Source organism: Capricornis sumatraensis, chromosome 2 (assembly GCF_032405125.1).
Source record: "Capricornis sumatraensis isolate serow.1 chromosome 2, serow.2, whole genome shotgun sequence".
Lineage (NCBI taxonomy): Eukaryota > Metazoa > Chordata > Mammalia > Artiodactyla > Bovidae > Capricornis > Capricornis sumatraensis.
The window spans coordinates 218,243,311-218,262,675 of record NC_091070.1 but is presented as its reverse complement, the minus strand read 5'-3'; the positions used below and the strand labels follow the sequence as shown (position 1 = coordinate 218,262,675).

The following is a 19,365-nucleotide window of genomic DNA, read 5'->3' as shown; positions in this document are numbered from 1 at the left end:
CAGACCACCTTCCCTGCCTGTGAGAAACGTGTATGCAGGTCAAGAAGTGACAGAACCAGACATGGAACAACGGACTGGTTCCAAACTGGGAAAGGAGTACATCAAGGCTGTATATCGCCAACCTGCTTATTTAACTTTTAGGCAGAGTACATCTTGTGAAATGCCAGGCTGGATGAAGCACAAGCTGGAATTAAGATTGCTGGAGAAATATCAATAACCAAGAAGGCAATGGCACCCCACTCCAGTACTCTTGGCTGGAAAATCCCACGGGCAGAGGAGCCTGGTAGGCTGCAGTCCGTGGGGTCGCTAGGAGTTGGGCACGACTAAGCGACTTCACTTTCACTTTTCACTTTCATGCATTGGAGAAGGAAATGGCAACCCACTCCAGTGTTCTTGCCTTGAGAATCCCATGGATGGAGGAGCCTCGTGGGCTACAGTCCATGGGGTCGCTAAGAGTCAGACACGACTGAGTGACTTCACTTCACTTCACTTCAGATATGCAGATGACACCACCCTTATGGCAGAAAGTGAAGAGGAACTAAAGAGCCTCTTGATGAAAGGGAAAGAGGAGAGTGAAAAGCCGGGTTTAAAACTCAACATTCAGAAAACTAAGATCATGGCATCCGGTCCGATCCCTTCATGGCAAATAGATGGGGAAACAATGGAAACAGTGACAGACTTATTTTCCTGAGCTCCAATATCACTGCAGATGGTGACTGCAGCCATGAAATCAAAAGACACTTGCTCCTTGGAAGAAAAGCTGTGACAAACCTAGACAGTGTGATAAAAAGCAGAGTCATCGCTTTGCCAACAAAGGTCCATATAGTCAAAGCTATGGTTTTCCAGTAATCATGCACAGATGTGAGAGCTGGACCATAAAGAAAGCTGAGCGCTGAAGAACTGATGTTTTCGTAATACTGTAGAAGACTCTTGAGAGTCCCTTGGACTGCATGGAGATCAAACCATCCATCCTAAAGGAAATCAGTCCTGAATATTCATTGGAAGGACGGATGCTGAAGCTGAAGCTCCAGTACTTTGGCCACCTGATGTGAATAAGAGCTGACTCATTGGAAAAGACCCTGATGCTGGGAAGGACTGAAGGCGGGAGGAAACGGGGATGACAGAGGATGAGATGGTTGGATGGCATCACCGACTCAATGGATGTGAGTTTGAGCAAGCTCCGGGAGATGGTGACGGACAGGGAAGCCTGGCGTGCTACAGTTTGTGGGGTCGCAAGTGGACTTAGCACCTGAAGAACAGCAGTCCCCCCAGAAATGCTTGGGTTGAGACACTCGGGCGTTTATATGCAAACACTCTGCCCACGAGTGAGCACAGCTCCCAAAGTTAAGTGCTGTTAGCACGGCGTGGTTCCATGAGTGCTCACTTGTGAACTAGCCCTCACCTCGGTCAGGACTGGAGTCAGAGCTCTGTACCCTGAGGGCTCCGCTCGGTGGCAGGTAAACCTGCTTCGCACCCTGACTCTCGATTCTCCTGCCTCATCTGTAGGAAATAAAAGCGCCTTCCGGGGTCAGCCGTGTGACGGGGACTTTCTCTTTCAGACTCTTTTACTCAAGAATGTATGGAGGAGAAGTCTTTCTTCTGCCGAGTCAGGTGAGCCCAGTTCCTGAAGGTGGGGAAGGTGCGGGAGTGCCCTCGCCCCGCCACCTGCCCAGGCCCCGTTCTCTGGGGTGGAGGCTCAGCAGGGGCACCTCTGCCGCATGGCACGCGTGTCCTGAAAAGTCCGTGTGAAGACACGCTTCCATAGGCCAAGCCGTTCTGTTTTGTTTCATTTTTTGGTCATCCTGCTCAGCTTGTGCGACCTTAGTTCCCCGCCCAGGGATCGAACCGGGGCTCTGGCAGTGCCAGCACTAAGCCCTAATCACTGGCCTGCCAGGGAAGTCCCGAGCCGCATTTTAAATGTGCCTGGGGAGTTAGGAGAGACGGGCCAACCATGGGGTGACTGACCGGCTCCTCGAGAAGAACGTCAGCCTGGGCAGCCCAGACTCATATCTGTCACCTGGGAAATTGGCCAGCTCCCCCCCCCTCGCTTGGAAAGACATGAACCCCAGGTTCTGTGAGGACCCTGGAAGCTTGTGTAGCCTTTGGTCTGGGTGTGTTTTCTCAGGGAGAGCCCATAGCTTTCCCCACAGGTTCTGTGAGGATCCCAGAAGCTCATGTAGCCTTTGGTCTAAGTGTGTTTTCTCAGGGAGAGCCCTTAGCTTTCCTCACAGCTCTGTGAAGACCCCTGAAGCTCATGAAACCCTTAGTTTAAATGTATTTTCTCGGGGAGAGCCCACAGCTTTCCCCACAGGTTCTGTGAGGACCCTGGAAGCTTGTGTAGCCTTTGGTCTGGGCGTGTTTTCTCAGGGAGAGCCCACAGCTTTCCCCACAGGTTCTGTGAGGACCCTGGAAGCTTGTGTAGCCTTTGGTCTGAGTGTGTTTTCTTGGGGAGAGCCCACAGGTCGGTGGCCCTGAATCAAGGGACCCGTTGAACGTCTGGCTACAGTGTCAGGAGTGACTCCAGCCAGAGTTGGGTACCCTCAGGAGTTGGGGCTAGGACCCCCGCACTGGAGCAGCAGCGCTTCCCCCAGTTAAAGTGCAAACTGCCCCAGAGAAGGGCCCCGGAAGCGCTCCCATTGCTCAGGCCAGTGGCTGTCTGATGGTCGCCTCACTGTCCCCAGACGTCTGAGAGCAAGGACAGAGGAGCAGGGCGGTGGGTCGCAGACCCGTTTGCAGGCTGGAGGCACAAATCAGAAACCAAGGGAGCGTGCCTGACTCGAGCTGGGTGAGGGGCCCGGCTCGGCTCCGTGGACATCTGTGCAATAAGTACAGGACTGCTGAGACACAGCAGCCGCTGTTGGGGGAGAGGTAACCAGCGACAAAGGACGAGTCCTTCTGCCCTAATCCCCGGCCTCTCCTCCCGCCCTCCTCTGCAGTGTCGGCAAAAACCACGAGAGCGAGATCCGCTACCACCCGTTCCGCATGACGCCCTACCTGGCCCAGGTGCGCGAGCATCAGGGCGCGGAGAGCCAGCTTTGCTGCGTGCTGCTGGCGGAGAGAGTGCACTCGGGCTATGAAGGTAATGGGCCAGCCTGCTCCCCGGCTTCCTGCGGGGCTCAGGTGTGTGTCTGTGTGGCGGGCTCCTGGCGCCGCCTCTCCCAGCCTCAGGCAGGGTCTCGCCCCCTCCGGACTCGGTCGCCACCCACCTGAGTCGCTGCAGCCCCTCCACACCTCCCCGCTGTCGGCCAGAGGCTCTGGGCCCGCGTCGCTCACTGGGTCCAGGCGTCACTGGACTGTGGCTGCCCTCCCCTTCCCCGGCCACAAACTTTGTTCTAATATAACCACATTCGAATCAGAAGTCTGTGCGAAATTCTTTTCTTTCAGCCCCTAGAATCCCTCCTGAAAAGAGAATTTTTACAACCACACATTCGCCAAATTGTCTGTTCCAGGACGTGGACCAAAGGTAAGCCAGGCAGCACGGGTCCCCACCCCACCCAGCCAGCTCTCCCCTGCCCTCCCGCTGGCCTTGGAGTCGGTGCCGTGCCCTTCACAGCAGCAGATTCCCCACCCCAGATAGTTTCTGGCTCATCACTGTCTTGGCAGTTACTTAATAACTAAATAAAGCTCAATGAATTTTCGTGATTTTGATGTTGAAGCTATTTAGCGAAAGCTCAGGCTGCATGTTGTGTGTAATAGTCAATGGAAACACTCCACTATACACAGACAGTGAAATAATTATGGAATCACACTAAAACCTCCTAAGATATGGTCGCTACATAGATGAGACATGCTGGGGAGCTGGTCATCATTCTAGCTGAGCCTGTCTGCATACCCTGGTCTAAACCTGGTTCTGAAGTCGGGTGCACACATCAAAGCTGGTGCAGCCAGTGCTAGGACTGAAGCTGAAGGCACCCTGGCAGGGCCCCAGCAGAGGTGCGTCTCCAGCCTGCCTGCCACAGGCCGCTGCAGGGAGGGGCCACTGCTATACCTCTGCCCAGAGCCCTCCCGTGCTCCCCGCCTGGGTCCTCCACGCAGGGTGCTGTAGTCGGTGCCCATGGCCTTGCTGGGATCGGGAGCACTGACCGTTCTGAGGGCTCTGGGTTCACAGGTGTGGCTCAGGGTCCCTGTGTGACTTCCTCAGCTCCTAGGTACGGGCATGAAGACACAAAGAATGCTGCTGCTGTTTCTGCCAGCAGGGCTCTGGGAGAAGTCTCCTGGGAAGACCCACAGGGAGCTCGCTTGGCTTTCTGCAGGGTGTCTGCAGGGTCAGGCCCCCCTACCGCCTGCACCAGGCCCAGGGACACTGGGTGCCCCCGCCCCTGGCTGCAGGCGGCCTGCTCTCCGGCAGCCAAGCCCATCAGCCTCCCCAGCCCCAGGCTGCTCAGGTGTGCGTGACCAGCCACCTGCAGCTTTGAGGTGTAGGTTCCAGGCCCCACGCGGCCCTGGGGAGCAGGATCCTGGAGGTTGCGGCCTAGGAGCTGCATTTGTGAAGCAACCCCAGGATAGTTTTTATACCTCCAAAAGCCTAAGCTCCTGCCTGCAGCTGCCCCAGGTGTCCACTCATTTGTGTGCATGAGGCCTGGTGAGCTGGTCACTGTGGGCCAAGAGGCTGCAGAGCCTGGCTCAGTATGCCCAGCAGACAGTCCAGCCCACGGAGCCCAGGCTGACCAGGGCTCCTTTCCCCTCCTCCTCTGCTTTCTCCTCCTCCCACTCTGGCCAGGATGTGCTGTACACCCTGTCCAAAGGAAAATACCAGGCTCAGAACATGCCCCAGGCAAGAAAGAGGCAATCAAAGAACTCCCACGAGGAAGTTCTCCCCACACAGAACAGGGAGGCTTTGCTCTAAGGAAAGAACGAGCTGCTCCACGTGAGCAGAAGTCAGCTTGAGAAACAGCTGCTGGGATGAAAGGGAGACCGGCCTGCTGAGAAGGGAGACTGAGATGCCACTCAGAACAGGAGCTGAGCCACCAGAGGGTGCTGGACTCACGAGGGGGCGGGACTCACGAGGGTCAGGACCCACAGCGGGGACAAGACTCACAGAGGCAGAAGGGGGGACTACAGAAGTCCAGTGTAAAACGTTGCCCAAAAAGCAAAACAGCTGCACCCAGGGAAGACCTGATGGGCACAGGGCAGGGTCCCAGTCGGCGATGGCGGCTCCTGGGGACCAGACACCGTAGCCGCAGGTAGGGCGGGAGGAGGACGCCTGGAGCTGGGGAGATGCCCACGGGCAGGGCTGCCCTGGTCCGGGCAAACTTGCTTCAGAAAGTCCGTGTCAGGCCATGTTTGGCCAAACTCAAGACACCCTAAAAGGAAAAGCTCTTAGAAGAAAACAAAAACGTTGTCATGATGGGTTCTTTCAGGAAGTCAGCCTCAGGTCTAAGCACTGAGCCTGTGACGGGCCTGGCTTCTGGTCGCAGACCCTCAGCGATGCTGCACCCTTGGTTTGCCAATTAAAGAAAAGCCTGACTGTTGCCTCGTCAGCACTGGTACACAGATTTGGTCTTTAGGGAGTGGGGAGCCGGCCTCGTTCCTGGAGATGATGGGCCGGCCGCCGCTCCTGTAGGCCGTGTTCTGGCCGGCATCCTGAGCGCGGCCGTGACCCCGCGTCGCTTGCCTTGCAGGGCCGTCCCTCTTCTGGGCCACCTGCCCCAGGACCTGATCGAGACCCCCGTGCTCGTGCAGCTGCACCCCAACGACAGGCCCCTGATGCTCGCCATCCACAAGAAGAGTAGGTCCCCTCCTCGCAATCCTTCCGGGGGGTGTAGGCAAAGCCAGTGCAGTCTGGGGGTGTCTTCCCGAGGTCAGCACCCACCAGGACCGGTCCAGGGGGCTGCGGGCAAGGGCTGTCCCACCGCCTGCCTTGAGTCCTGGCGGTTGAGAGTAGCCCACCGCCTGAGTCCTCCGTGTCCCGTTTTGATTGTTGGCTGCACCAGCAGGGAGGAAGAGAGGAGACAGGGTCAGCTGGCAGGGTTTGGGCGAGTAGGGTGGTTGGCCCAAGCCAGGGGCGTGGACAACCCCGGTCCTACAAGCCCACAGACACAGCCGACACTGAGTATCCTGCTGGGAGAAGACCAGTGAGGCTTGCAGGGACGTGTCCTAAAATCCACGAGGACACTGCTGCAGGCAGCCCCATGTGCAGCCTAAAGGAAAACAAGATCCAGAGCAGCGGCTTTGAAGGGGTATTGGTGTCTCCGGAGTTTTCAAATGATTCCAAGATTGAGTGCATCTCCGCGTGTCTTGTACTGCAAGCACCGGTTGCATCTGCTCACACCCCGAACTCTGTCCTCCCTCCCCTAGTCGTGCAGTCTGGGGGGCAGCCCTTCGACTACTCCCCGCTCCGGTTCCGCGCCCGAAATGGGGAGTACGTCACACTGGACACCAGCTGGTCCAGCTTCATCAACCCCTGGAGCAGAAAGATCTCCTTCATCATTGGGAGACACAGAGTGAGGCTGTGAGTGCCCCCAGGGCCGGGGCGCGGGGAGCTGGGAGGGGCCGACCCAGGCCACCTCCCACCACGCACCTGCCCCCCGGGGGGCAGGGCCTCCCCCGGGGGGCGGGGCCTCCCCCAGGTGGACGGGGATCGGGCAGGTGGCAGCCCAGGGGGTCTGCAAGGAGGAGGAGGCAGGGGCCCGACTCACGGAGACAATGGAAACCCGGCAGGGGGCCTCTGAATGAGGACGTGTTCTCTGCCCCGCCGGGCCTGGAGGAAAAGGCCCCGCAGCCCAGCGTCCAGGAGCTCACGGAGCAGATCCACCGGCTGCTGCTGCAGGTGGGTGTGCTGCCCCCTGCCCCCTAGACAGCCCAGAGCCGCCCCCAGACCAGGCTCCGCCCCCCTTCCCAGGCCCGTCTCCCGTTTCCAGCGCCACCCTGCACCCTCGCACTGGTGTCCACAACTCGCAGCCCTGGGCCAGCGGCTGTGGTCCCCGTGGGTGGAGGCAGGTGGGGACATCCCTCCAGCTCGGGAAGCCGAGCTGGCCCCAGGGGACTGGAGAAGCCCCCTCCCGTCCTTAGGGACACAGCCCTCAGGAAGAATTCCTGTGAGCACCTGGGCCCCGGGAACGACTTCCTGCTTCTCGGTGCCTAGGGGCTGGGGGTACTGTCGGGCACCTTGGTTTGTCTCTCAACCCCGTGGCCATGGATTCCCTGGGGACTGGGATCCAGGCCCGGCCCCATGGCTGGAAGCAGGGAGCCCACCACCGCCCGACCCTGGGCCCAAGCCCGGCCCCACCTGGTGCCCACCGAGGGCCACCGCCCCCGAGCAGGTCACGGCCTCTCTGAGAGTCAGCAGGGGACCACGTGCCACCTGTCCAGACGACTCCTGCCGCTGTCTTCACAGCCCGTGCCCCACAGTGGCTCCAGCGGCTACGGGAGCCTGGGCAGCAATGGGTCCCACGAGCATCTCATGAGCCAGACCTCCTCCAGCGACAGTGCCGGCCAGGAGGACCCCCGCCGGAAGAGAGCCGTACGTGCCCCGCGGCCCCCTCTGCCCAGCACCCGGGATGCGGGTGATTGTGCACTCTGAGGCCAGTCCTCGCTGGGGCCAGGCCTGTCTGACCTCAGCTGCTTCTGGCTGCTCTAAACTCGGCTCACCTGAGACTCCCTCCAGCCTGGAAAGGGTGGGAGCAGCTGCACGCTGTGGCTACAGGTGTGGGTGAGAACTACTTAAAGCAGGCAAATCAGACAAAGTGAAGATCAAACTAGGGTTAGGGTGAGAAAGAAGACAGTGTAGCCTCACGTTCACTTCATTTCTTATTCTTCAGAATCATAAAATCTGCTTTGCTTGGGTCTCAGATCTCATACAGAGCTTGCTTCTCTGTTGCTGTGGAGAAGGAAATGGCAGCCCACTCCAGCTCTCTTGCCTGGAGAATCCCATGGAGAGAGGAGCCTGGTGGGCTGCAGTCCTTGGGGTCGCAAAGAGTCGGACACGGCTGAGCGACTTCACTTCACTTTCTCTGCTGCTGGGGCTGGCTGGGCTTTTCTTTTTCTTAGTCTGTCGGGCACAGGTTGCAGGGTCTCCTGGGGTGAGTAATGTGTTCATTTGTTTTTGTTTTTCTTCAAGGAAATTTGTAAAAATGGTAACAAGGCCAAAAGCAAAAGTCATTACCCTGATGAATCTGGAGAACAAAAGAGCAAGCCAGCTTCAGGTACTAAATGATCCAGCATTTCCTTAGCGAGGCTTCAGTGTGGCGAGACGGGGAGGTGGGTATGACTCAAACTCTGGACTCAGGGAATTTCCCCTTCGAGTTGGACCATTCGTTTCCGTGCTGACACAGGGCTCAGCCTGGGGTCCACACCACAGCCCCTGTCCAGGGGGCCCTGCCCCCAGAGGCCCACGAGGTGTGGCCAGGTGTGCGCCTCTGCCCCACAACCCCCTGGTCCCTCTCTGCAGAGTGGCCCTGGGTCACGTGAGCAGACACTCACCCGGGGGCTGCCAGCTGTCTGAGGTGGGGGTGCCGACTCTGCTCCGGGCTCCCCCCCTGCACCCCAGGCCGAATCCCACTCACCGTGTGACAAGTCACGTTGGAAGAGACTGACCCTTCCAAGGCCGGGAATATTGATGGACCACAAAGCTCCTGTGATCTTCAGGGGTTCATGTAGGAACTGGCCTTTCCCACTGTGGAGTCCCTGAACCTGAGGACAGCCCAAACTGAGTGGGGACAAGAGAGCTCCCTCCGCTGGCCTGGCGGGGTTGCCTGACTCCCAGGCTGGCCCCGGGGTCTCTGCGTTGGTGCAGCACATGCTGAGCCCCGGCCTTACCTTTCAGTAGAACTGAAATGCTCTGTAACCTTACAGTGGGCACTGGGGGAAACAGGTATTAACGGAAAGAACAATGTTGTCGTTGCTCCAGAAATGCAGAGCGGTTCCCCGACTCCAATGAAAGCTGCTGCGGCTGCAGAGAAGGACAGCTCCGGGGCCAGCCTGCCCGAGGCCAGCCCTCCCGAGGGGCTGGCCTGCGGGGACCCGCCGGCCGCTTCCTACCAGCAGATCAGCTGCCTGGACGGCGTCATCAGGTGCGGCCCTTCTGGCCTCCCCGCAAGTGGCGCCCGCGGTTGGGCTCTCGGTTACATGAAGCCCTTTCTGACCCTCCCGCAGGTACCTGGAGAGCTGCAGCGAGGCGGCCACCCTGAAGAGGAAGTGCGAGTTCTCTGCGAGCCTCCCCACGCCCCAGGCCAGCGACAAGCGCCTGGCCCTCGCAGGCCCCGGGCCACACGCCGCAGGTACCGCGTCTGCTTGAGCTGTGACCGCCTGGCCACTTATCCCCTCTCTCGGGATCAGGCCTTATCTGAGAGCCCGGGGCCCCTTCTCCTTCCCTCTGTGGGTTCTGAGCGGCATCAAGGACATGTGGGGGGTGTCAGCTGTTGACATAAATAACCAAAATGGCTCAGAACCTCCTTACCAGCTAGAGGTAGAGGTGGTTCTGCACTTAGAGGACGGGATCCCCGGGGCCGCCAGAAGCCAGGGTGTTATCGGGCGGGCCCATTTCTGTGTCTCAGAGGAGCACTGGGCTCTGAGTGTCAGCAGCCGCAGGAGTCAGAGGAGATTGGATGTGCGGTTATCACCAGTGGTCCTCACCAGGACCACAGGCAGGGTCTCCACGGTTGATGGAAGCCCGGGCGACTGGTGGAGCTTGCCCCAGCCCACAGAGGGAGCCCAGCTGCTCGCCTGCCCTCAGTAGAGGGGCCCGGGCCACAGAGGGGAGCTCCCCACAGGCCTCGGCAGAGGCCCCGAGCCCAGGCGCCTGCCTCCGCCCAGAGGACGCGGGGTGTCAGGGTGCCGCCGTCCCCATTCGGAGTCCCCTGTCTCTGCCGTCCCCCCGAGGGCACGGTGTCCCCTGGCAGGGCGAGTGCAGACTTGAGCCCCCGGGTCCTGGAGTGCCCCCAGCCGGCCTCTGTGCTGCGTCTCCGGGCAGCTCACCTTTATCGCGGTTTTGCGTCTGCTTCCCTTTCTCTCCTGTAAAGAGGCAGCATCGCCCTCCCCAGTGAAGAGCCGCACGGACGTGGGCGCACGGCTGACGTCGCTGACGCTGCCCGGCAAGGCGGAGAGCGTGGCGTCCCTCAGCAGCCAGTGCAGCTACAGCAGCACCATCGTCCACGTGGGCGACAAGAAGCCGCCGCCAGAGCTTGGTACGCCCGCGTCCTGGGCGACGGCAGGAGCAGTCTGACTCTGACAGTAGAGAGCGGGAGCTTTGCCACACGTCCCCAGATCCTCTCTAAGTGTATCTGAGTGCAGAGCGCCCACGTAGCCCAGTAACGGGGTGTCCAGGAAGTCCAGGCACGTGCCGTGCAGGGTGGGGGTGGCGACCCTTGCCTCCGCCCCCGCCACACTCCTCCTGGGACAGGCGTCCACTCAGGTGTCAACACAGAGGGGCTTCCTGGGAGCGAGCAGGGATGCCAGGACTCCCCCTTGCTTGGTGCCGAGAGAACCCCAGGGACGAGGACCCCGACCTCCCGACTGCCGTGGGTGGGGTGGCGAGCCGGGCCTCCCCTGTTGGAGGACAGGAGCCAGGACAGGACAGCCAAGGGCGACACGCTGAGCCGTCCTCCCGACACCTAGAGGAGAACCAGCCTGAACTTGCTCTTTGCTTGGAAGAAGGGCGTGATGAGGGGGAGAATGCACGTCAGAGGGTCCGTGGCCAGCCCCCTCAGGATGGGTCTTAGTCCCGTGGCCCCATGCTGCCTGCCCCCGCGGTTCTGCTGACCACACTGCTGGGCCCGTGCTCCTAAACCAGGACAGGGCCGGGCACCTCCTGTGCTCCGAAAGCCCAAGACAGCCTGGAGTGTCTTCAGCGTCACAGGCTGAAACCCCAGGTGCCCCCAGGTTAGAGGACGGATCAGTTAGAGGGCAGATTCCCGAGCCCCCACGTGACGCAGCTTCCTGTCCCCGCTTGTTGCCTTTGCTTGGTAGCTTTTTCAGAAAGCTGAGCAGGCGCGCCTCGAACGTCAGCCCCATGCTGTGGGCGTCGTGCAGGAGTCTTCTGTGGGAGACTCTGTCCTTTGTGGGAGCGGTGTGCATTTTCTCAGCCATTCTCGGGCAGAAGGGCCCCTGTGGATGAGAGCCCCATGTCTGCTGTTCCAGAGCTGCTGGGAGATGCTGCTGTGAGCGGGCCCGAGTCTCTGGAGTGCCCGGCAGGCCCTGTGCTGCCCTGCGGCCTCAGCCAGGACCAGGAGGCCTTCTGGAAGCTGGGCCTCACCAAGGAGGTGCTGGCCGCCCACACCCAGAAGGAGGAGCAGAGCTTCCTGCTGCGGTTCCGGGAAATAAGGAAACTCCACGTTTTCCAGTCTCGCTGCCATCATTATCCGCAAGAAAGGCCCAAGGGGCACTTGAGCAACAGGAGTAAGTGATGACGTCTGAACTAAAAGTGGGTTTTGTTGTTCTTTTTTTAAACTTTGTTCTTAACGCTACTGCGTCCCGTGAGGCTTTCAGATGGTGAGCGCCCCCTGTTTAGGACACCTGCGTTTGTAAGATGCTGTTGGAGCTTGAGCAGTGACACTCTTGGGGATGTCACCTGCGTTCCCAAGGGAACCGTGCTATAAACAGTGGTGACATGCCCACCTCCCCCACTGTGGAACACAGGGCCGGGCGACTGTCCTGCCTTGCCAGGCATTCTCTGCCTGGGTGACCCCACCCCTCTCCCTCCCTCAGAGAACCAAGGGGGCGAATTCACCACCCAGGGAAGGAGCATTTGACGTCAGGCTCCTGAGGAAGCAGGGATCCCAGATGATGCTGCAGAAAGAAAGGACGCCCTTTCTCCCCAAAACGCACACCCTCCTGGCAGGTTGGCCTTGCCACTGGGGCGCAGACTCCAGGGCCAGACAGAGCACGGGGGGTGTGAAGAGCCAACACGGGGCTGCGGTGGAGCAGGCTGGCTTCCTCGCCCCTCGTCTGGTCCAGGAGCCAGGCTCCCAACCCCCAACTGCCTTCCTGGGCCCTGCGGTCAGGGCCAAGCTGGTTGGAGATGCCAGCTCTCTCCTGGGCTCCAGGCCCTGAAACAAGGATCAGATCTACGAGCCCAAGGCACCCACACCGCAAGGGCCCAGCTCCCCTGGCCTCTGGGCAGGTGTGCCGAGACGGGTGTCCCAGGAGTGACAGGCTGGCCCTGCTCTTGAAGATTATGCCATTCCCGCTCTTCTTTCTTCCTTCCTACCTGGACCCAGGGTTACTGAAGGCACACAGGGAACCTCTGGAAATCAGAAGCCAGGGCCCCACCTCCCCAGCCGCAGCTTGGTGCAGAGTCCCAGCGCCCGCCAGCCCCAGCTTGGTGCAGAATCCCAGCGCCCCTTAGCCCCAGCTTGGTGCAGAGTCCCAGCGCCCCTCAGCCCCAGCTTGGTGCAGAATCCCAGCGCCCGCCAGCCCCGTTGGCCCAGCAGCTTGTGCAGTGCCCCTGCCGTCCAGCTGTCCTCAGCAGCCCCGCCCAGACCTGGAGCCCAGCACTGTGACTCCTAGTCACAGCGGGAGACGGACTCTTGCAGGAAGAGCACTAGGCAGACAGGCTGGCGGCAGAACCCCCACCCGCGTTCTCGTCAGGCCGGCCCATCTGCCCTGGTATGTGGCACAGCTGGCAGGGGACGGCCCCACACGCCCGCTGCCAGAGCCCCCGAGTTACCCTCTGTGACATTAGAAGAAAACCTGGGGTTCCTGGGGCCCCTCCCACTGCCTGTGCCCCACCCACCAGGCTCAGTGTGACCCCCTGGCCCACAGCACCCCCAGTCCCGGCCAGTGCCCAGGGGAGGAGGGGGGACATGCCCTGTGTCCCCCACACCACAGGTTGAGTCCCTACAGCCTCCTGAGGACGGCCCCTCTCAGCAGGTCTTGTGTCAGAGGAAGACCTGTGTGCCTTCAGCCTTTTGACTCCACAGGCGTGGACCCAGGCTCCTTTGGCAGATGAACCAGGAAACATCTCTTCTTAAAAATGATGTCTTAAAAACATCTCTTTTTAAAAGCTTGTAAAGTTGAGATATGAGGTTAGATGAGATCAGTGGTTCTGCCTTTCAGTTCATTCCAGTCCCTCACTCATGTCCGATTCTTTGTGACTCCGTGAACCGCAGCACACTGGGCCTCCCTGTCCATCACCAATTCCCAGGGTTCACCCAAACCCATGTTCATCAAGTTGGTGATGCCATCCAACCGTCTCATCCTCTGTCGTCCCCTTCTCCTCCCGCCTTTAATCTTTCCCAGCATCAGGGTCTTTTCAAATGAGTCAGCTCTTCGCATCAGGTGGCCAAAGTATTGGAGTTTCAGCTTCAACATCCATCCTTCCAATGAACACTCAGGACTGATCTCCTTTAGGATGGACTGGTTGGATCTCCTTGCAATCCAAGGGACTCTCAAGAGTCTTCTCCAACACTACAGTTCAAAAGCGTCAATTTTTTGGCACTCAGCTTTCTTTATAATCCAACTTTCACATCCATACATGACTACTGGAAAAACCATAGCTTTGACTAGACTGACCTTTGTTGGCCAAGTAATGTCTCTGCTTTTTCATATGCTGTCTAGGTTGGTCATAGCTCTTCTTCCAGGAAGCAAGCATCTTTTAATTTCATGGCTGCAGTCACCATCTGCAGTGATTTTGGAGTCCAAAAAAATAAAGTCTCTCACTGTTTCCATTGTTTCCCCATCTATTTGCCATGAAGTGATGGGACCTTATGCCATGATCTTAGTTTTCTCTTTTTTTTAATTTAATTTAATTTTTTTACTTTACAATACTGTATTGGTTTTGCCATACATTGACATGAATCCACCACAGGTGTACATGAGTTCCCAATCCTAAGCCCACTTTTTCACTCTCCTCTTTCACTTTCATCAGGAGGCTTTTTAGTTCCTCTTCACTTTCTGCCGTAAGGGTGGTGTCATCTGCATATCTGAGGTTATTGATAATTCTCCCGGCAATCTCGATTCCAGCTTCTGCTTCTTCCAGTCCAGCGTTTCTCATGATGTGCTCTGCATATAAGTTAAATAAGCAGGGTGACAATATACAGCCTTGACGTCCTCCTTCCCAGTTTGGAACCAGTCTGTTGTTCCATGTCCTGTTCTAACTGTTGCTTCTTCACCTGCATACAGGTTTCTCAGGAGGCAGGTCAGGTGATCTGGTATTCCGAAGTCTTTAAGAATTTTCCAGTTTGTTGTGATTCACACAGTCAAAAGTTTTAGTAAAGTCAATGAAGCGGATGTTTTTCTGGAATTTCCTTGCCTTCTCTATGATCCAGCGAATGTTGGCAATTTGGTTTCTGGTTCCTCTGCCTTTTCTAAACCCAGCTTTTATATTTGGAAATTCTTGGTTCACATACTGCTGAATCCTAGCTTGAAGGATTTTAACTCTCATTGTGTCTCTATTATTTTAGCTGCTCCCAGACTAAGAAATACCTCTGGAATAGACTCCTCTTGGAAAAAAAATGGGAAAAACCGAAAACTGAAGTCCAAACGTGTCAAGCCTCGCGACTCCTCGGGCAGCACTGGGTCTGGGGGGCTGGCACCACAGCGGCCCCCACTGGTCGGCCTGAACACCACGGCCTGGTCCCTGTCGGACACGTCACAGTCCAGCTGCCCAGCGGTGCCCTTCCCTGACCCAGTGCCAGCGTACTCCCTGCCCTTGTTTCCAGCCCCAGGAATAGTGCCCGCACCAGGGACCGTGGCCACAGGGTCCGGGGCTGCCCACACCAACCTTGCAGTACCCATGGATGCCCACCAGGCGCTCAGGGTCCATCCCCTGCCGTTCACCGGCCCCGTGGCCCCAGTCATGGCATTGGTCTTGCCTGGCTACTCCTTCTCCCCGGTGACCCCAACCTTGCCCGCAGCCTTCTTCCCCGACCAGCGGAACTTTGCATCTGAGATGCCTCCTGCCTCACAGCCCGAGTTCTTCCCCGATCGGACCTCAGCCCCCAAACAGCCGTGCCCATGTGCCCCGGCAGAGCGAGGGCAGTCCGCGTCGCGGGTGGCCACCCCGGGAACCCCGCCCTCGGCCGCCGGGCTCCCAGACAGGAACTCCCCGGCACTCTTCCAGTCCCGCGGAAGCTCACCACTGCAGCTCAACCTGATGCAGCTGGAGGAGGCCCCTGAGGGCACCGCGGCAGCCACAGGGGCTGTGGGGACCGTGGGTGCAGGCGCCAACTGCAAACCTGGCTCGTCCTGGGACTGGCAGCCCCAGTCACCTCCAACCGTAAGCACCTCCTGATGCCCTTTGTCTAAAGCAGGTGGCAAACTCGGGTGCCGGGGCAGGCTATGCACCCCCCTCATGCCTGACACGCTTCAGTTTGGACACAGATTCGTGTGCCAGACATGAGCATGTTCCCAAGGCCCCGCCACAGTAGACCTGTGACTCTAACCGTCCTGGGACCTGAAGGGAGAGAGATGGCCGGCAGATGCGGTGTCCAGACAGCCACAAGGACTTCATAACGCATCGTCAGGGGCCTCCGGGTGTTAGGTGGATACTTCAAGGATGGAGTCATCAGGTTAAATGCCAGAGCAGAGGCTCCTCGGAGGGGGACTGGCAGCAGAGGGCCTCTGGTGAAGGACCGGAGCCTGAAGGAGCTGGGAATCGGTGCTCTCAGTCTCCGTCCTCCCAGGTCTTGAGAACACAGGCGTGTACGCTTACTTGGTTCATGAAACGGGAGTGTGATTCCCAGCTAACGCGTCTGTGTTCTGAGAGCCGAGGCAGGGCTGTCCATGAGCCGTCCCCCAACACCCATCCTGTGTCCAAGGCAGGGCCACCTGAGTTCCCACCCTCCACCTGTGTCCAAGGCAGGGCAGTCCGTGAGCCCCCCAAAGTGGGGCCGCGTGGGCCACCCCAACACCTGTGTCCAAGGCAGGGCCACCTGGGTTCCCACCCCCCGCCTGTGTCCAAGGAGGGGCCACGTGGGCCTCCCCTTGCCTGTGCTCTGGGAGAGGAGGTGGAGACAGGGGCCCCAGTACCTCTGCTGCCTGCCTGGCCTGCAGGCTGGTTCTGAGGACTGGCAGGCTGGGCACTCCCAGGCCGGGCCCGTGGTGCCCCCGGCTGGCCCTGCTCTCGGGGTGCAGGAAGCAGAGCCCGCCGCTGGGAGGGGCGCCTTTGGGTGCTGTCGAGGCGCGGTCCTGCCTCTGTGTCCACTCGGTGGAGAAATGAGCATAAGGCTTGGATTCCCACCGGGGCTCCAGGAGCCACCGTCTCTCAAGGGACTCTCCCAAAAATGGAACCCAATCAAACGTCATCCTTTCCACTTCCAAGAAGCGAGCTGGGTTCCAGGAACCCAAGGGTCTGTGCCCATGGCCCATGGAGGAGGGGCCGGCGGTCTGAGGAGCCTCCGTCCCCTCCCCCACCCCCACTTTGCATGGAGACCTGACTAGGTGTCCCCTGCCTGTTCCCCCAAGCGCGAAGAGCCGGCGGATGCCCCGAACAGCGACGCCCTGTCCTCGTCCAGCGGCCTCCTCCACCTGCTGCTGCACGGGGACCTCTGCTCGGCCACAGGCTCCGCGCTGTCCGGGAGTCGGGCCTCCGCCACCTCCTGCTCCCTGGGCTCGGGCTCCCTGGGCTGCGATGTGTCCAGAAGCGGGCCAGGTATGTGGGGGCCGCCGGGAGCCCTGAGTGGGGTGGAGGGTGCAGTTGACGTGTGTTTGGAAGATCCCCACGTGACGCACCTGGGTATCCTTGGCTCTCTGAATCCGAGGGCACCAGTCGCCCCAGAGCCTCAGGCTGCTGTATTGCTGGGCCCAGCGTCAGGGTCCTTCCTGACTGCGCAGCTTCCGGCTGCACCCCGGGCGGCTCCTCGGAGCCTCACACGGGCCATGGGCCCCCTCCTCCTGCCTCGTGGCCAGGCCCGGCTCCCTCTGTCACCTGTCACTCCCCGCATCGGTGGGCACAGCAAGCCCCGCACCCCCGTCCCTGGCTGGACCCTCCCTGGGGCTCCCCGTGTGTGCCAGGAGGTCAGGCAGTGCTGCACCGTCCCGAGTGGCTCCCCTGGTGGGCGCTGGTGTGTGGCCTCAGGCGGTACCGGCCAGGGTGGTGCAGTGTGGCCCGGAGCTGCCCGGCGAGAGCAGCGCACACGCATGCCCCCAGGCTGTAAGCGCCCCGCCTCCCTCACCTGGGCAGAGCCCCCTTCCCCCGGGAGGCCAGGGCGGGGAGAGCACAGCCTCTTAGATGGGGCCCTGCCTGGACGCCCCCGGCCTCGCCAGCAGAGAGTCACCTCTGTGGTCCCTGCTGATACTCACTCTTTACATGATTTCTAAATTATCATCCAGAGAATTGGACCGTTGGAAAAAGAGAAGGGACATCCCCCAGCACGCACGGTAGCTGCCCTGCCCTTACAGGGCCTACTTGAGCGCGAGGCCGTGACCTGCGGCACTCTGTGTTTTAAAGGCAGCAGCAACACGAGCCACACCAGCAGGTATTTCGGAAGCGTCGACTCCTCGGAGAATAACCAAGGAGCAGCGGCGAAGGCGGAGGCGGGCGGGACTGGGCGCCTGCTCCGGGGTGTCCTCCAGGACCCCGTCTGGCTGCTGATGGCCGACACGGACGACAGCGTCAGGATGACCTACCAGATGCCTGCACGGTAGCCGCTCGCCCCTCCTGGGACGGTGTGGGGCTGGGCTCGGGATCCCCCCAAACTGTGAGGCCAGAGGACTTCCCCCAGCCTTATCTCAGATGGAGCGGAGGGCACCGCTAGAAGGGGCCCCTCCAGGTGGCTGGCCGGCCGCATGGAGCCCTGCGGAGGCCCTGCTCCCAGCCTCCAGGACCACTGCTCAGGGACCCTCCAGGCTGTCACTTGCCGTGTACGAAGCATTTGTGCCAATGTCGTCTCTTTTGCTCTGCTGCCAATAACCCTGTGTGGTCAGTGGTGTGTGTGTGTGTCTGTCTGTCTATCTGTCTCAGAGATGCAGAAACCAAGAGTCAAGGTGGGTGACCATCCCAGGCCACCAGCTACTCTTCAGGGAGCCTGGTCTGTGCCTCAGTTCTGACCACTCCAAGGACCTGGAACCCATTAGGGTCCCTGACCCTGTGCAGTGCCCCCTTGGTGGGGGTGATTTACCCCAAGGCTCAGAACAACCAGGGCTCTGGGCCAGGCCAGCCTGGGGCTCCATCTCCAGGGCCGCTGCAAGGCAGGCCAGGGTAGCACGTGGCAGGGAGGGCTTATCTACTATCCACCTCACTGGTGATCACCACCTCACTGGTGAGAAGCTCCCAGGTGCAGAAACAAGTGTCTGCAGGTACTCAGCTCCTGTGGCTGATCTAAACTAAAATTAAAGCCAGAACTTGGTGTATCGTTTTCATAGAAAAACTACAGATTATTTCCTAGAGAGATTGTTACCTCAAATAGGGTAATTTAAGTGGAAAGGAAAGTTAAACAAAATCATCTAAAATTGCATGAGTAGGACTTCCCTGGGGTCCAGTGGTGAAGACCCCACACTTCCCCTGCAGGGGCCACAGGTTCCGTCCCTGGTCAGGGAAGATCCTCGATGCTGAGGAGTGTGGGCAAAAAAAAGGATACATTAATCAATTAAAATAAAATTACGTGAATAATACTGGAAGGACTGGTAGAAAATGAGCATATACTTTAAAAAAGATAACGCTTGAGGCATTCTAAAGCGTCCGTGTTTCTCCCTATTTCGTGAAGAAACTTGGAGACAGTCCTGCAGGAAGACAGGGAGAAGCTGAAGGCACTGCACAGGTTCCAGCCCAGGTTCACGGACGGGCAGAAGCAGGAACTGCAGGACGTCCACCCGTGGATGCGGTTGGGCGGCGTGCCCACGGCCATCGACGTGGCGGTAAGCTCTGGGACAGGGCGCTTCCTGACATGGCGTTCCAAGGCGCTATACATTTAAAACTTTGAAGATTAGATGAGAGCATTGAAAAAAAAAGAAAGAAAAAAAAAAAACCACGACACTGTTAGATGTCCTTCAAAGAACTTCCTTCCAGTGGCTTTTCAACGCTGTTTCCAAAAAGGTCTCCAAAATGTCTAATGTCAATCACATGCTGAAATTTGAAAATCTTTTGAGTTGTCGTCACAATTAAAACACAGACCACTTCTTCTATCCTAAACCCTCAACATCCGTGTAGACCATAAGAAGCAGGGGACGGCAAGCCCTCCTCCCACTCTAAGCGGCTGCCCCCATGCTGTCTGTTCCTTCTTGAGGGTGTCTCTGTACCCCAGCTCCCTTCTCCTGCTCACTTCCCCAGAATGGACACAGCCAGGCTCCGGGGTGCCCGGCCTTCTCTGTGCAAACTGCCCCGGCACGGTCAGCTCCCGCCTCCGCATGGGAAGTGGCATCTACACGCCGAGCCCCACCGGCGTCCACCTCTGGGGAACTTCCCGGGTTTCCCCAGAGACAGCCTGCCCAGCCATTCTCTTCCCACCCACTCCTCCAGGGCGACTCCGCGCCACTCCACTTGCTCAGACC

The 19,365-nt window shown here is 59.1% G+C and overlaps 1 protein-coding gene across 1 annotated transcript in view; it reads left to right on the top strand.

Annotated features, from left to right (window-relative positions):
* Positions 1 to 19,365, top strand: part of PER2 (period circadian regulator 2) — a 28,486-nt gene that overhangs the window by 7,237 nt on the left and 1,884 nt on the right. Inside the window, exons 6-21 of the mRNA XM_068965642.1 lie at positions 1,560 to 1,611; positions 2,937 to 3,079; positions 3,385 to 3,463; positions 5,622 to 5,728; positions 6,298 to 6,451; positions 6,661 to 6,769; positions 7,337 to 7,462; positions 8,060 to 8,144; positions 8,849 to 9,011; positions 9,094 to 9,218; positions 9,960 to 10,124; positions 11,077 to 11,334; positions 14,340 to 15,154; positions 16,342 to 16,528; positions 17,327 to 17,519; positions 18,582 to 18,732. Of these exons, the coding sequence (XP_068821743.1) occupies positions 1,560 to 1,611; positions 2,937 to 3,079; positions 3,385 to 3,463; positions 5,622 to 5,728; positions 6,298 to 6,451; positions 6,661 to 6,769; positions 7,337 to 7,462; positions 8,060 to 8,144; positions 8,849 to 9,011; positions 9,094 to 9,218; positions 9,960 to 10,124; positions 11,077 to 11,334; positions 14,340 to 15,154; positions 16,342 to 16,528; positions 17,327 to 17,519; positions 18,582 to 18,732 (2,912 nt within the window). The remainder of the gene's footprint in view (positions 1 to 1,559; positions 1,612 to 2,936; positions 3,080 to 3,384; positions 3,464 to 5,621; positions 5,729 to 6,297; positions 6,452 to 6,660; positions 6,770 to 7,336; positions 7,463 to 8,059; positions 8,145 to 8,848; positions 9,012 to 9,093; positions 9,219 to 9,959; positions 10,125 to 11,076; positions 11,335 to 14,339; positions 15,155 to 16,341; positions 16,529 to 17,326; positions 17,520 to 18,581; positions 18,733 to 19,365) is intronic.